Source organism: Priapulus caudatus, unplaced genomic scaffold, assembly GCF_000485595.1.
Source record: "Priapulus caudatus unplaced genomic scaffold, Priapulus_caudatus-5.0.1 Scaffold178, whole genome shotgun sequence".
Classification (NCBI taxonomy): domain Eukaryota; kingdom Metazoa; phylum Priapulida; class Priapulimorpha; order Priapulimorphida; family Priapulidae; genus Priapulus; species Priapulus caudatus.
In genome coordinates, this window is record NW_014577239.1 from 323874 (window position 1) to 336885 (window position 13012).

The window sequence follows — 13012 nt, forward strand, 5'->3', positions numbered from 1 at the left end:
CGGTTGAAAATCTTACCTGCGACATCAGGAGTTTCTTGACAGCGGGCGACTTTTATCTTAATTTTTTATCTTATCGATGCTTAATATCTCGACGTGTCAGTGATGCCTTTCTTTTTGGTGGCATTAGCTGGGCACTTGTTATAACCAAAGATCGTATAGTGCCGGAGCACGGGCCGAGTCATATGGCCGAGTAGCCTCCGGCACTATACGATCTTTGGTTATAACCAATTTTTTGCCGTGTGGAAAGTTTGACTTATGTTATAACGAAATGCGCTGTATTACAATGTATAACATTTCTCTGGTTAAATAGATAGATAGATAGTTAGATGGTTAGATAGATAGTTCTCTGGTTAGATTAGATAGAGCGCCTTTGGTTATACATTGTTTTTTTACATTGCCATTGTGTTTTCGTGTTGTGACGTTGCACCGCGCTTGGTGCAAAAATTTTGCACTATTTTAATGTTTTTGGACGTGGAATGTGAAAAAAATGAAACTGAAAAAAAATAAATAGCCCATGCAACGTGTCATGATCTGTAGATTGTTCCCACCAAGTTTGGAGAGGATCCGTTGAGCGGTGCGGAAACGTATAGCCGGACACACACACACACACACACAGACAGAAAATCCCCAATTTATAGTAAGATAAAGATATAGATATAGTAAAAAAACATACCGGATTCGAACCAACGACCGTTGATACGTAATGCCGGCGGGGTACCTGCTCGGCTATACAGGGTTATTGAAAATCACACATGACATATGCTAAATAAGAGCGAAGTCGAGTGAATGGAGTGCGCTGATTGGCTGTGGAAACATTGGGGTCCGGAACTCAAGTCTAAGTGTGCTAGTCATGCTTTTTGTGTATATATCCTTGGTAATTATCCAATTTTATGAATTCAAATTTTTTTATTGTAAAAGTATGCAATGTATTGTATATGATGGATAATTGCCTAAATAAATAAATAAAAAAAAAATAAAAAAAATAAAAGTGGGAAAAATAATTTTGCGGGCCGGCCGGGGCTGAAATCAACGTAATAACAGAAAGAATCATTAAAATAAACGAGGAGCGAGAGTCGTGGACCGGGATTCCGGAAGCGGATACACTAGATAATAGATTCATATCATGCTTCAACATCGGGTAGGCATACTAGCTAGCTCTACTAGCCTCTAGTACTATAGACCATTCTTAATTATTATTCATGACTTGGGGTCACGCACGAAATCGAGCCTTAGCTAGGCAATTTTGTAAACAATGGCTGCTCAGGCAGGCACGCACAAAGTGGGTACACGCACGTACACGCGGGTACACGCAGGTACACGCACGTACACGCACGTATACGTGTAACCCGGGTTGAGTAGTCGAGCCTGAAAGGATGGAGAATGCGTAATAAAAGAATTCAGACGACGAAGTCCCGAACGAAAGGGTTTTAATTACCCAACATGGCGGAATGCAATAATGCTATCCCAGAATCCCACACGCGCGCGAGACTATTGTCTTTCCCACGTCAGGGTAAGAGGCTATTCCAAAAATTATAGTACCCCTGTTTTTAACCCTATCTTTCATCTGTCACACACTCCCGGCCTTTAAAAATGTCGTCCCAGACATTCGGACACCCCGAAACCCCATCACATCTCAACAAACGAACTTGCACAAGTTAGAAGCTAAGGTGAAAACCTACGGTCTAGAAATTACTCCTTCCTTAGACCAAACAGTAGAACATGATGCTCAAGTGACCATCTTAAACATGTATTCGTCTAGAAGACAACTGCTATACCTCCAACACTGCTTCCACAAGGAATGGCGCAGAAAAGTAGTGATGCACTTCCAAAGTCCCCGATACCAAAACAACAGAAAGACTCCTTCCAAATTGGATCCAACAGACACCTCAACCATGGAAATCAAGGGATGCGCTAGTCCTCCAATCAAAACCCAAAAGTAAACAAATTATGAAGACCGACCTTTGTCAAAAGCATTTAAAATAGTAGTCGCCACAGTCAATCGCCTGTCTAGCATGGCAATTAAAAAATTGCAGGAAAATAACCCATCTTCCTGTAGCGTCTCCCAGTCAATGAAACCGGTGCACTTTTGTAACAGTCGCAGTGACAATCTCCTAATAGCCTGTTGGTCCCAACGGTGGATGTCCCAGCTGGGGAATGTGACCATACCCCATCTGGTTGTTCCAAGGCCAATACATTGGAGGTTAGGGCATCGTCATTGGAGGGCCCCCACCTTGCATCGACCAGGCCTGTGGTGGATGTTGATAGGAGGGTTCCCCTAGCCCGTCGTATGTCAACAGCCTGGGTGGTCTCCTTGTCCTTTGCGCTCTCCCGAGGTTCCGCCTCTCCAAGTTATCCGAATCCTCCGATTCCGTCGATTCGGCCGGCAGATCCTCGGGTCCGCTGTCATCAGACTGGTGTGACACCTCAGGAGTGACGCCTAGAGCCTCTTCTGCCTGTTCCGTCTCCGGCCTGTCTTGGACAAGTTCCGTCTCTTGGCCGACTGCCATCTCGGAGCTGATCTCTGTCCTCGGCCTGACTTCTGTCCTAGGTTGTGGACGGAACCAAATCTCTGTGGCCTCACTGGATGAGTCACTGTCCAACACCCGTCTGGCTGACCTCGGTCTTTGTGCGGAGCGATTACCATCTAGCTCCCTCCTGGTCCGACGTTTCTGTGTTTTACCCTCCGTCTTTCCAACCTTGTCCACTGGTAACTCATCACACTGGAACAACATGTTCCTATGAAGAACACGAATGCGCCCAAGCCCACTTTCAGGCTGGACTTCGTAAACTGGGGCATCCTCCGAGATCCTCCTCGTTACTACATGAATCTTCTCTTCCCAGTAGGATCTTAGTTTTCCTGGTCCTCCCCGCTCAGTCAAATTACGTACCAGAACCCTGTCTCCAGTCTTCAATGTCGAACTCCTAAATCCCTTGTCATATTGTCTTTTGGACTTGTCGGCGGCCTTTGAAGCCTTTTCTTGTGCCATCCGATATGCCTCCTGCATTCCTTCCAACCACTGTTCTGCGGTCCCTCGGCCCCGGCAGTCCAAGCCAAATAACAAATCAACAGGTAATCTCGGCGAACGATTGTACAGTAACCGAAACGGTGAGAATCCGGTAGCCTCATGCCTAGTGCAATTGTATGCAAGAACCAGACGGTTAACCTGAGCCTTCCAGTCTGCTTTCTGTTTCCCATCTAAAGTTCGGAGCATTCCTAACAAGGTGCGATTCATTCTCTCGCACTTCCCGTTCCCTTCAGGGTGATAGGGTGTGGTCCTGGAGTGAGCCACTCCACACTTCTGTTCTAGCCTGGCGAACAATGTGTTTTCGAACTCTCTACCTTGGTCGTGGTGAATCCTGGCAGGAAACCCGAACCTTGGAATGAAGTCATTGAAAATACGGTCCGCTGCAGTCTTCCCAGCCTTGTTCCGCGTGGGATATGCTTGGGCAAAACGAGTAAAGTGATCAATCACTACCAGTAGGTATTCATGTCCTCCCTTGGATTTCTCTAGGTGAAGAAAATCTATACTGACTAGTTCCATCGGAGAAGTAGCCTGGATTGGTTTCAGTTCAGCCCTGCGTTTTATGTGTGGTGGTTTGTCTTTCAAACATTTACAGACTTTGGTCACATAGTGTGTAACATCCCGTGCCATCCCAGGCCAGTGAAACCGATCTCGAACCAAACTGATAACTCTCTCCGTACCAGGGTGTCCCATCTTCTCATGTAATTCCTGCAGGACTAACTTCCGATATCCCGGTGGAATACATAACTGGGTGACCCTGGATCCATCTGCCAAGGTACACTTGCGATGCAAGATCCCATCCTCATCCATTTCTAGTCGGCTCCAATCACGCAACCATATTCGGACGAGTGGCGCCTCCTGTCTCAGTTGTTTCACTGTAGGTTTGGTGCCTCCTATGCACCATTCCTTGACTTTCTTCAGGTTTGGATCCACATCCTGAGCCCTCTTGATGTCATCTTTGTCCAAGATCTTGATTGGCGCCATAGCCATCTCGGTTTCTTCGTTCACTGCCTGGAATTGACAACTTACTCCGACCAGGTCAGCGATACCCGGTCCACCCATCATGGCTCTCACTTGTTCTTGATCTGCGTTCCTGGTGCAGCGTTGGATGTAGTCCTCCACATTCAATGGCAACCTCGATAGGGCATCGGCATCTGTGTTCTCCGATCCTGGCTTGTAAAACAAGTTTAGATTAAAGTCAGCCAATTCGGCCACCCATCTCTGTCGTGTAGCGTCTAGTTTGGCAGAGGTCAACACATAGGTCAGGGGGTTATTGTCCGTGTACACGTCAGTGTGGGACGCATAGTACAAATAGTCCCTAAACCTGTCGCAAACGGCCCATTTTAGTGCCAAGAATTCCAGTTTACCAGAATGTAAGTGGTAATTTTTCTCCGCCGGTGTCAAGGTACGTGAACCAAAAGCAATGACCGCCAGTTTGTTATCTCGTTTCTGATACAGAATGGCTGCCAAACCTTCCTGAGATGCATCAGTATGAAGGACAAAGGAACTCTCAAAATCCGGGAATGCCAAAACCTGGGGACTAGTCAATACATCAATTAACTCCTCAAGTCTAGATTGATGGACACTTGCGTCGACATCTTGACACGTTTTGTGAAGCTTTATCCCGGACGTGCCCCCAAATGTAACCCGGGTTGAGTAGTCGAGCCTGAAAGGATGGAGAATGCGTAATAAAAGAATTCAGACGACGAAGTCCCGAACGAAAGGGTTTTAATTACCCAAAAACAACATGGCGGAATGCGAATAATGCTATCCAGAATCCACACGCGCCGCGAGACTATTGTCTTTCCCACGTAAGGGTAAGAGGCTATTCCCAAATTCTAGTACGCCTGTTTTGACCTCTATCTTTCATATCCGTCACACCCACATAAACACCAGATTACAACGCGACGTACACGAGGGTACACGGAGTACAACGCACGTACGACGCGGTAGCACCGCACGTACTACGCACGCGTCTATTACTACTCCGTAGATATATATAATATATGGTCAATATTAGTTTGTGGTTTAATGTCATTTAGGTGAGGGTTAGGGTTAGGGTTAGGGTTAGGATTATCAATCATTATTCATTAATTATTAATCATTAATGATATCAAAGTTGGGAACACTCCTAGTGGAGCGTTAGCCCGAAATAGAGTAGAGAAACATTAAGACTTTGGTAGTAAATACATTTCGTGTATATTTACCATTATTTTTTTTATTGAGATGTTCCAAGTGCCTGTGACTACGTGCTAATGTATGCGGTTACATTATAGTACAGTAATACTCAGTGTGCAGTAATTAAATTACATTATACTCAATGTGTGGTTACATTACACTCCGTGTGTGCGGTTATAAGCCCAGTTTGATTTGTTTTTGCTAATATTGAAGATGCCGCACCAAAAATTATGTAGCATATTAAATAGCATACTAACACTGAATCGGGGAAAAATGTAGCTAAATATAGTCTTACCTGATAGAAGATATTTTACTTATTACACCAGTCCAAAAGCACTAAGAGTAAAATTAATGTTATACCACATAAAATTGCAATTGAATACGTCGTATGAAATTGTTTTTAATTGTGCGCACGTAATTGAACGGTCGAAAAATCTATCTGCTATCCGAGCTTTAATAGGCAGGCGACTAAATCATTAGAATATTAATACTGTAAAATCGTATATGCTAATGGTTAAATATCACAACTCAATAATAATAACAATAAGTAAATAACATCAATAGCGATAACAATAACTCAAGAACATCAATAACAATAATAATAAGTCAATAACATCAATACATATATAGTATCTCCTGATAGTATATACCGTATATATACTATTGAATAAATGGGTAAATAATTGTCCCTGTGTTATTGAGGTTTATATAAGGTTTGTAAAATGCCGGACAACATGTGACAAAAATCTCATGAAACAGCTGAGGCACATATGCCTATCTAGCGACAAGTTACCTTCGAAGTTACCTTTAAAGTCCTATGATGTGAAATAGTCGAACTAGAAATAGAATTTGTTTTTTTCTGACTTTATCAATAAAAACTCTATGCTTCAGATGCAAAAGGAGAAGATGGCGAATACTTCACATATAATGGAGAGGTATATGAAATCCCATTAGAAGATCATCTATATTTCGAGTTGCCAGCCGAGGCAGAAAATGCACCAGAACTACCCCCACCAACCAGACCAGCAGCAAAGGAAAAAACTACAGATACAAAAAGGCGTTATACACAGCAAGACCTAGTTCACGTCCAAGTAGACATCATGAAAATGAAAAAATGAAAATTAGAAGTTGAATTAAAGTATTTTGAGAAACGTCAACAACTGCAATTAAGAGAATTGGAACTCAGGGTTGCCAAATTGGAGAGTGAGCAGTGATTAAGGAGTAGTTGTATCACTTGAAGTGTAGTAGTGTTAGTTTTATAGTAGTAGTTAATGTTGACATTTCTCAAAATACCTTTATTCAACTTCCAATTTTCATTTTTTTCATTTTGATGAATTCTACTGCTGATTGTGTATACATAGACATAATAATATATATATAATTATACACAGTAATATATAATAATATATATTTATTTATTTATATATTAAATATATAATAATAATAAATATAATATATTAATTATATATGTTAATATAAATGATAATACATAATAATAATAATAACATTATAATACAGTAATACAGTAAATGTTCATAACAGACAAGTGCCTTCATGGTTATCGCCAATGAAATTCTTTGGTGTGTCACTGAAGAAGATTATAACAGCTGTTGGTCAAGTCTAGTAGAAACAATGCTTTCAATTAACTAAATGCTGACGTCGCCTCTGCTTCTGTTTCTGAAAAAAAGGTTAATCAGTATGGTATTAGCACAGGAAAACAGAAACATGTCATAAGATTAATGATTGCTCATTGCTGCGGTTATGTTATGTTTCATTGCTGTGGTTTAATCCATCTAGAGATGCTTCAAACCCGATGCCAGCTCACCCAGTAAGCCATTAGCTGTTAAATTATTTGTCTGTGATAAATTGAATTTAAATTCGAAATACTGTGAAAACACTATTTGTATATGCTTACGAAATTGTAATTAGTAGTCAGATAATTCCGGACAAAGAGGCCTTGTTGCCGCTGAGGTTGGACACGTGGTGGTAGATCAATCGTCTTCATTACCATCGTCATTATTATCGTCATCGTCTCCATCTTCCTCCATGGGGTGTTCCCCATCTTGCCAATCTCGAATCATTATGGCAAAATTGTGGAGAACAACACAGGCTGTAATTACACGCAGGTTGTTCATTCACCATGAAGGCAGTGAAACCGTCTTTTCAGCCAGCCAAATTCGCGTTCTACAACACTTCTTGTTATAGCGTGAGCATCATTGAACCTGCAATGCATAAAAACTATGCATGTACACAGAATGGAATTAGGTTGCTATTATTATATTTATAGTATTCATGTATATTATATATATATTAGTATTTATAATAGTATAGTTATTTTTTGCTAGCGTAGAACAACATTAATCTTTAAGTCTATGAGGCTTCTCTTTGTATGCACATAGACATTATTGTCATTGTTATTGATATCGATGTTATTGACTTATTGCTATTGTTATTGATGTTATTGAGTTATTGTTATCACTATTGATGTTATTGACGTATTGTTATTGTTATTGATGTTATTGAGTTATTGTTATCGCTATTGATGTTATTAACTTATTGTTACATTGTTATTACCTCCCTGTGATCACTTCGTGTGTGTGTTCGTGTGTGTGTTCGTGTGTGTGTTCGTGTGTGTTCGCTGTGTGTGTTCGTGTGTGTTGTGTTCGTGTGTGTGTGTAGCCAGCAGCGAGCCAGCTGTTATACACTGTATACATGTTATACACTGTATACATGTTACACGCGTTGGCGCGATCGATTCAGCACCAGCTCGCCTTAAGGCATCCAGTCAGCAGCAGCTTGCCTTAGGGATCCAGTCAGCAGCAGCTCGCCTTAGGTGTCAGTCAGCAGCAGCCAGCAGCGAGCCAGCTGTTATACACATGTATACATGTTACACGCTCGCGGAGGTATGCACTCTCTTTGAGTGCCCTCTGTTTAGTTATTATTGAGTTGCGATTTAACCATTAGCATATATACGATAATTTGTCATAATGATGAAAGCAAGTAAAAACTATAATAACTGCACATGCAGAATCTCAAATAGAACTGACAAAATATCTTTTGAAAATTACCTTTATTGTCCTTCATGGGGGCAGCCCTATAGATCGAAGGTCCGATAGACCGAAGGTCCGATAGACCGAAGGTCTGATAGACCGAATATTGCAAAGGGTTAGGGTTAGAGTTTGGGTTAGGGTTAGGGCTAGGGTAAGGTTAGCGTTAGAGTTAGGGTTTAGGGTTATAGGGTTAGAGTTAGGGCATATATATGGTTTATAGTGGCATCATATGTTTTATAGTGGCATCGGTGGATGTGCGGCATATTCACGTCCGAATACGGCATCAGTGGATGTCCGGATGCGTAGCCTGGAGGCTAGGCGACCGATTCCGGACGTGTAACCACTGCGTATTCGAATAAACCTTCGGTCTATCGGGCCTTCGGTCTATCGGACCTTCGGTCTATAGGACTGTAGTCGTCTTTCATTGGCTGGAGCTGCATATGGTGTTACCAAAAATCTACTTAAGGCATAGCCACTGTTACCTAACAGGAGGCCTCCTTCAATACCCCCAGATCTGGGGTCATCTTCCAATGCACTGCAAGTAAAGAATATGTATACACGTGTATGTCCTCATATTCAGGGGCGTGTACAGGATTTGTACCAGGGGGGGGGGGTCTAACCGTAACCCAAACTTGCGAGCACGCAAAGAGGTTGGCCCTCCCCAGAATTTTTTTGAAATTAGACCCCCCTTAGATGCGTTTTCTGACGAACGAGGGGGGGCGGTCCGGACCCCCTGGACCACCCCTGTACACGCCCCTGATATTAGGGCGCATATGCGCACGCCCTGTAATAAACCGAGTATGGCGTATGGAGTATGGCTCGTGGGTCGAGTTGACCCTCCTGGAGATCGGTTTCTGTGAATTTTGAGTATGTTGAAGTACGAATAGTTTAATTAATTACCAAAAATATACGCGCGGTATCATCATAGGCTAATATACGCGTGGCTATGGGCAGTAGGAAAGTGTATTAACTATAATAATGCGCGGCGAGGCAAGTTGACTACGGACCGTTGTTGAGTAAAGGTCAGGACACACTGTAGGGGCAGCGACCCGACGCCTAACATCTAACAAAATTTCAGTAAATTCATGTAACAAATCATGTAAGATTAAAATTTACCGTCCAAGATTTTGAGGTTCTGTCTGAATTATAAAGCTGTCGTGGACACTGCCTGGCCATCTGGCAACCAAATTGAGAAACAAATCTGAAAGTGTAAACAATTTGATGTTATTGACTTATTGTTATTGATGTTATTGAGTTATTATATACCCGGCAGCCGGGTTCGTAATAAATATAGAAATTTATCTACGGGAACCCGCAGCGATAAATAAATGAAGAAAAATATTTTAGCCAATGTGGGGAACCCGGGACGTTCGCGTCATTAGCACGACGCTATAACAGCTGCGGCTACCGCAGTAACGCTGAGAGGGTCTATGTCCCCCGGGGTACTGCCGGAACGTACCCTGGTACTATCTAATATGCCGGACCGTACCTCGCCTACTCCACTAACGAGTCTAGGGAGTCGCCTACGCCTACTCCCTAACCCTAAGCCGAACCCTAACCATAACCCTAATCCTAACCATCCAGGGCTGAGGCTAGAGAGTTTTTTAAGGGCACATCCCCAAAAAAGGGCACACCACCCCACAGTGAGCGCCGTTAAGCGCGAAGCACATGGCGGGGGGTCTGGGGGCCTCCCCCAGGAAATTTAAAAATTTCAAGGGTCCCTGGGCGCAAAATGAGCACCATTTGAGCACACATTTAGTCAAGCAGCAATAGCTAAAAACTATATAAAAACTAAAATTGGAATTTTATTTCTGCTTTATTTTGCCTGCGCTTTGCATACTAGCAATTAATGCAGAATGATTCAAGCACTTCCCTTCTTTTTCAGATATCAAAGCTAGTTTTTGTACCATGTAAAATTTTGATTTCCTTCAAGTCCTGTCAATGAATCAGAAGAAAAAGAAAACAAATAAAGAATATCTAGCCAACAAACAACAAACAAACAAACACCGTATATTCCAGCGCGGGATGATTCGGACACGGGGCAGTACTGCCCGTAGGGTCTATGTCTCCCTGACCTCTGTTTGACATGGACAGATCTTTCTGACTAACCCTAACCCTAACCCTAACCATATCAGATAGTTGCGAGGGTTAGGGTTAGTCAGAAAATCTGAACGAACCAGGTCAAACAGGTTCAGGGAGACATAGACCTTATCTGCGGCAGTACTAGATAAACTAATTAGCTCTAGTATTAGTATCCTAGAGCTAAACTAACCTCGTAGGAACTAGTCTTCAAAGTCTAAAGAATGATACCGAAGACTAACTATAAATAAATCTAATGTAACTTGTTTCTTATGAATAAATTATGCAGATTCTTATGAAAATCTTATACCGTCTGAATTCACTATCCATTGGCTTGTGTATTAATGAATGGTAACCTTTACGGTTAACATAGTCCCTTCAACTGCTTTACGCGGCCCTTGAATCGTACATGCGTGCAGTCGACACAACGATTACACCAGGGAAACCGACGATGCTATGGAAGTTAGCTTTATACATTGCTGCTTTCTCTTGATTTGTCGGTCATTTGATGAACCGGCCTTATAGTGATACTAGTGCTCATATAATATAGGGTCTATGTAATATAGTGCTATGTAATAGTGCTCATATAATAGGGTCTATGTCCCCCAGGGTACTGCCGGACCGTACCCTGGTAACTATCTAGCTGATATGGTTAGGGTTAGGGTTATAGTTAGGGAGTAGGCGTAGGCGACTCCCTAGACTCGTTAGTGGAGTAGGCGAGGTACGGTCCGGCATATTAGATATAGTATTTAGTACCAGGGTACGTTCCGGTATACCGGACCGTACCCAGAGGTACGTTCCGGCAGTACCCTGGGGGACATAGACGCTATCAGCGCTACGCGTGCTCGTAGGGTCTATGTCCCCCTGACCTCTGTTTGACCCTGGCTCGTTTAGCTATTTCTGACTAACCCTAACCCTAACCCTAACCCTAACCCTAGTATATATATATTATATTATATATATTATATATATATATATATATATATTAATATATCAGGAGTTAATAAAAGACAAAGTCAGGAGACTTGTTGTCTTTTATTAACTCCTGATATATATATATATTGGTCTGAAATAGCTAAACGAGCCAGGTCAAACAGAGGTCAGGGGGACATAGACCTTATCTGCGCTACGCGTGCATCAGTATAACTGCTGCAATAGCTCCCATAGCTCGACACACTTTAGACTTAGTTACGCAGAAACTGTCTCCTATCACCTGCTGAAAGGCACCACTCACAAAAAAAGCGAAGAGCCATTAACAGTACCCAGTTACTCTCTGCAAGTTTATCTTCGGCAACTTATCGCCAATAAGTCCGAACAACCTGTCAATACCCTGCTGAGAAAACCTGTATCTGGCATACAATTCTCGGTCAGTCATGACATTGAAGTGATCATCGTGTCTGCGATATTGCTTTTCTTTTTCAGGGACAGGCGCATTGAATAGATAGAATTCATTCATTTTTAACTCTGAGTTAAGACTTTAATCTAGGTTCATACCAGAGTTAAATTTTAACTCAGAGTTAGGCATATTTAACTCAGAGTTAGGCATATTTAACTCAGAGTTAAAGTTCCACGACTGTGGAACGGAATTTAACTCTGAGTTAACTTTTAACTCAGAGTTAAGAGTTAATCCACGACTGTGGAACGGAATTTAACTCAGAGTTAAGAGTTAATCCACGACTGTGGAACCGGGTCCAGTTTGCAATCGTGTTACCGATGTTATCAAGCGCTAATAATAGGTTTTATATATTAGCTATTGATGTTACCGTTCTCGCGGCGAATTCTGATGAAAATGGCTACAGTAGTAGCGCCAAGTAAAGGGATATATTATCTGGAATAATATAGACTAGTAATATATAACTAACTAGCAAAGTATCCGTCCTTCGGACGGTGGGAATTCATGAATGAGTGTATTAGTGTTGTAGCTCACCTAAGAATGAAGGGCTTCTTTGTAAACTATGTTTTTGGTCTTCCTGTCCTGTGTGTGAATGAACATCGCCGTGGGTTTGCCTACTCGTGAGAGGGCAACATAGAGCATGCACTGAGAGAAGACAGGTGCGGTGAGGTCCAAGCCTATGGTAGTGAAAGTCTGTCCTTGGGCTTTGTTTATTGTCATAGCATAGCAAAGGCGGATAGGGAATTGCAGTCTTTTAAATTGAAATGGAAGATCTGATGTTGAAGGGATGAGTGGTATGGGTATAGGTGGTTATTGTAAGAAAACAATGTTTATTTTGCATCAGAAGTACATCTACAGAATGCGGATATATTCACATGAATGACAATGAGCTGTGAGGAGTATTTAAATCACCGTGGAGACTTAAGGCATAAAATAAAACAAAATCCTGTTTACGGTTATGCGACAGACACGTCCAAAAAAGTTTTCGGCGTCAAACTCCACCGAACGTGAAGATGTGGTGAGCACATTGTGGTGAAGCACATGCACTTGGAGCGTTTCAATAAAATATAATGCTAAATAAATACGAAATCTATTTACTACCAAAGTGTTAATGTTTCTATACTGTCTTTGACCTGTTATTGCCGACAAGTTCGTGCAATGCTCATCTGCAACGCTGCAAACGCTCAGCTGCAAACGCTCAGCTGCAAACGCTGGCTGCCGCTGCACACTGACGCTGAAGGGGTCGTTGTCGTATCAGGTACTACAGATATGTACCCGAGGTACATATA

At 42.2% G+C, this 13012-nt stretch overlaps 1 protein-coding gene across 1 annotated transcript; it reads right to left on the bottom strand.

The window, feature by feature from the left end:
- Positions 1 to 7414: 7414 nt before the first annotated feature.
- LOC106806763 lies at positions 7415 to 11705 on the bottom strand. Its single transcript, XM_014808824.1, has 6 exons — positions 11650 to 11705; positions 11461 to 11559; positions 10641 to 10663; positions 9383 to 9452; positions 8645 to 8795; positions 7415 to 7423 (listed from the first exon to the last, which is right to left on the bottom strand). The coding sequence occupies exons 1-6, from the start codon at positions 11703 to 11705 to the stop codon at positions 7415 to 7417; spliced, it is 408 nt and encodes a 135-aa protein (XP_014664310.1).
- Between the last annotated feature and the right edge of the window lie 1307 nt (positions 11706 to 13012).

Bases quoted from the DNA above. Each gene is read 5' to 3' on its own strand.
- LOC106806763 (XM_014808824.1), bottom strand. From the start codon at position 11,705: ATGACTGACCGAGAATTGTATGCCAGATACAGGTTTTCTCAGCAGGGT. The intron at 9,453-10,640 runs GTATAAGATTTT...TTACACTTTCAG, and splicing joins ATGGATAGTGAATTCAGACG to ATTTGTTTCTCAATTTGGTT. The intron at 8,796-9,382 runs TCAAAATCTTGG...ATACATATTCTT, and splicing joins TTTATAATTCAGACAGAACC to TACTTGCAGTGCATTGGAAG.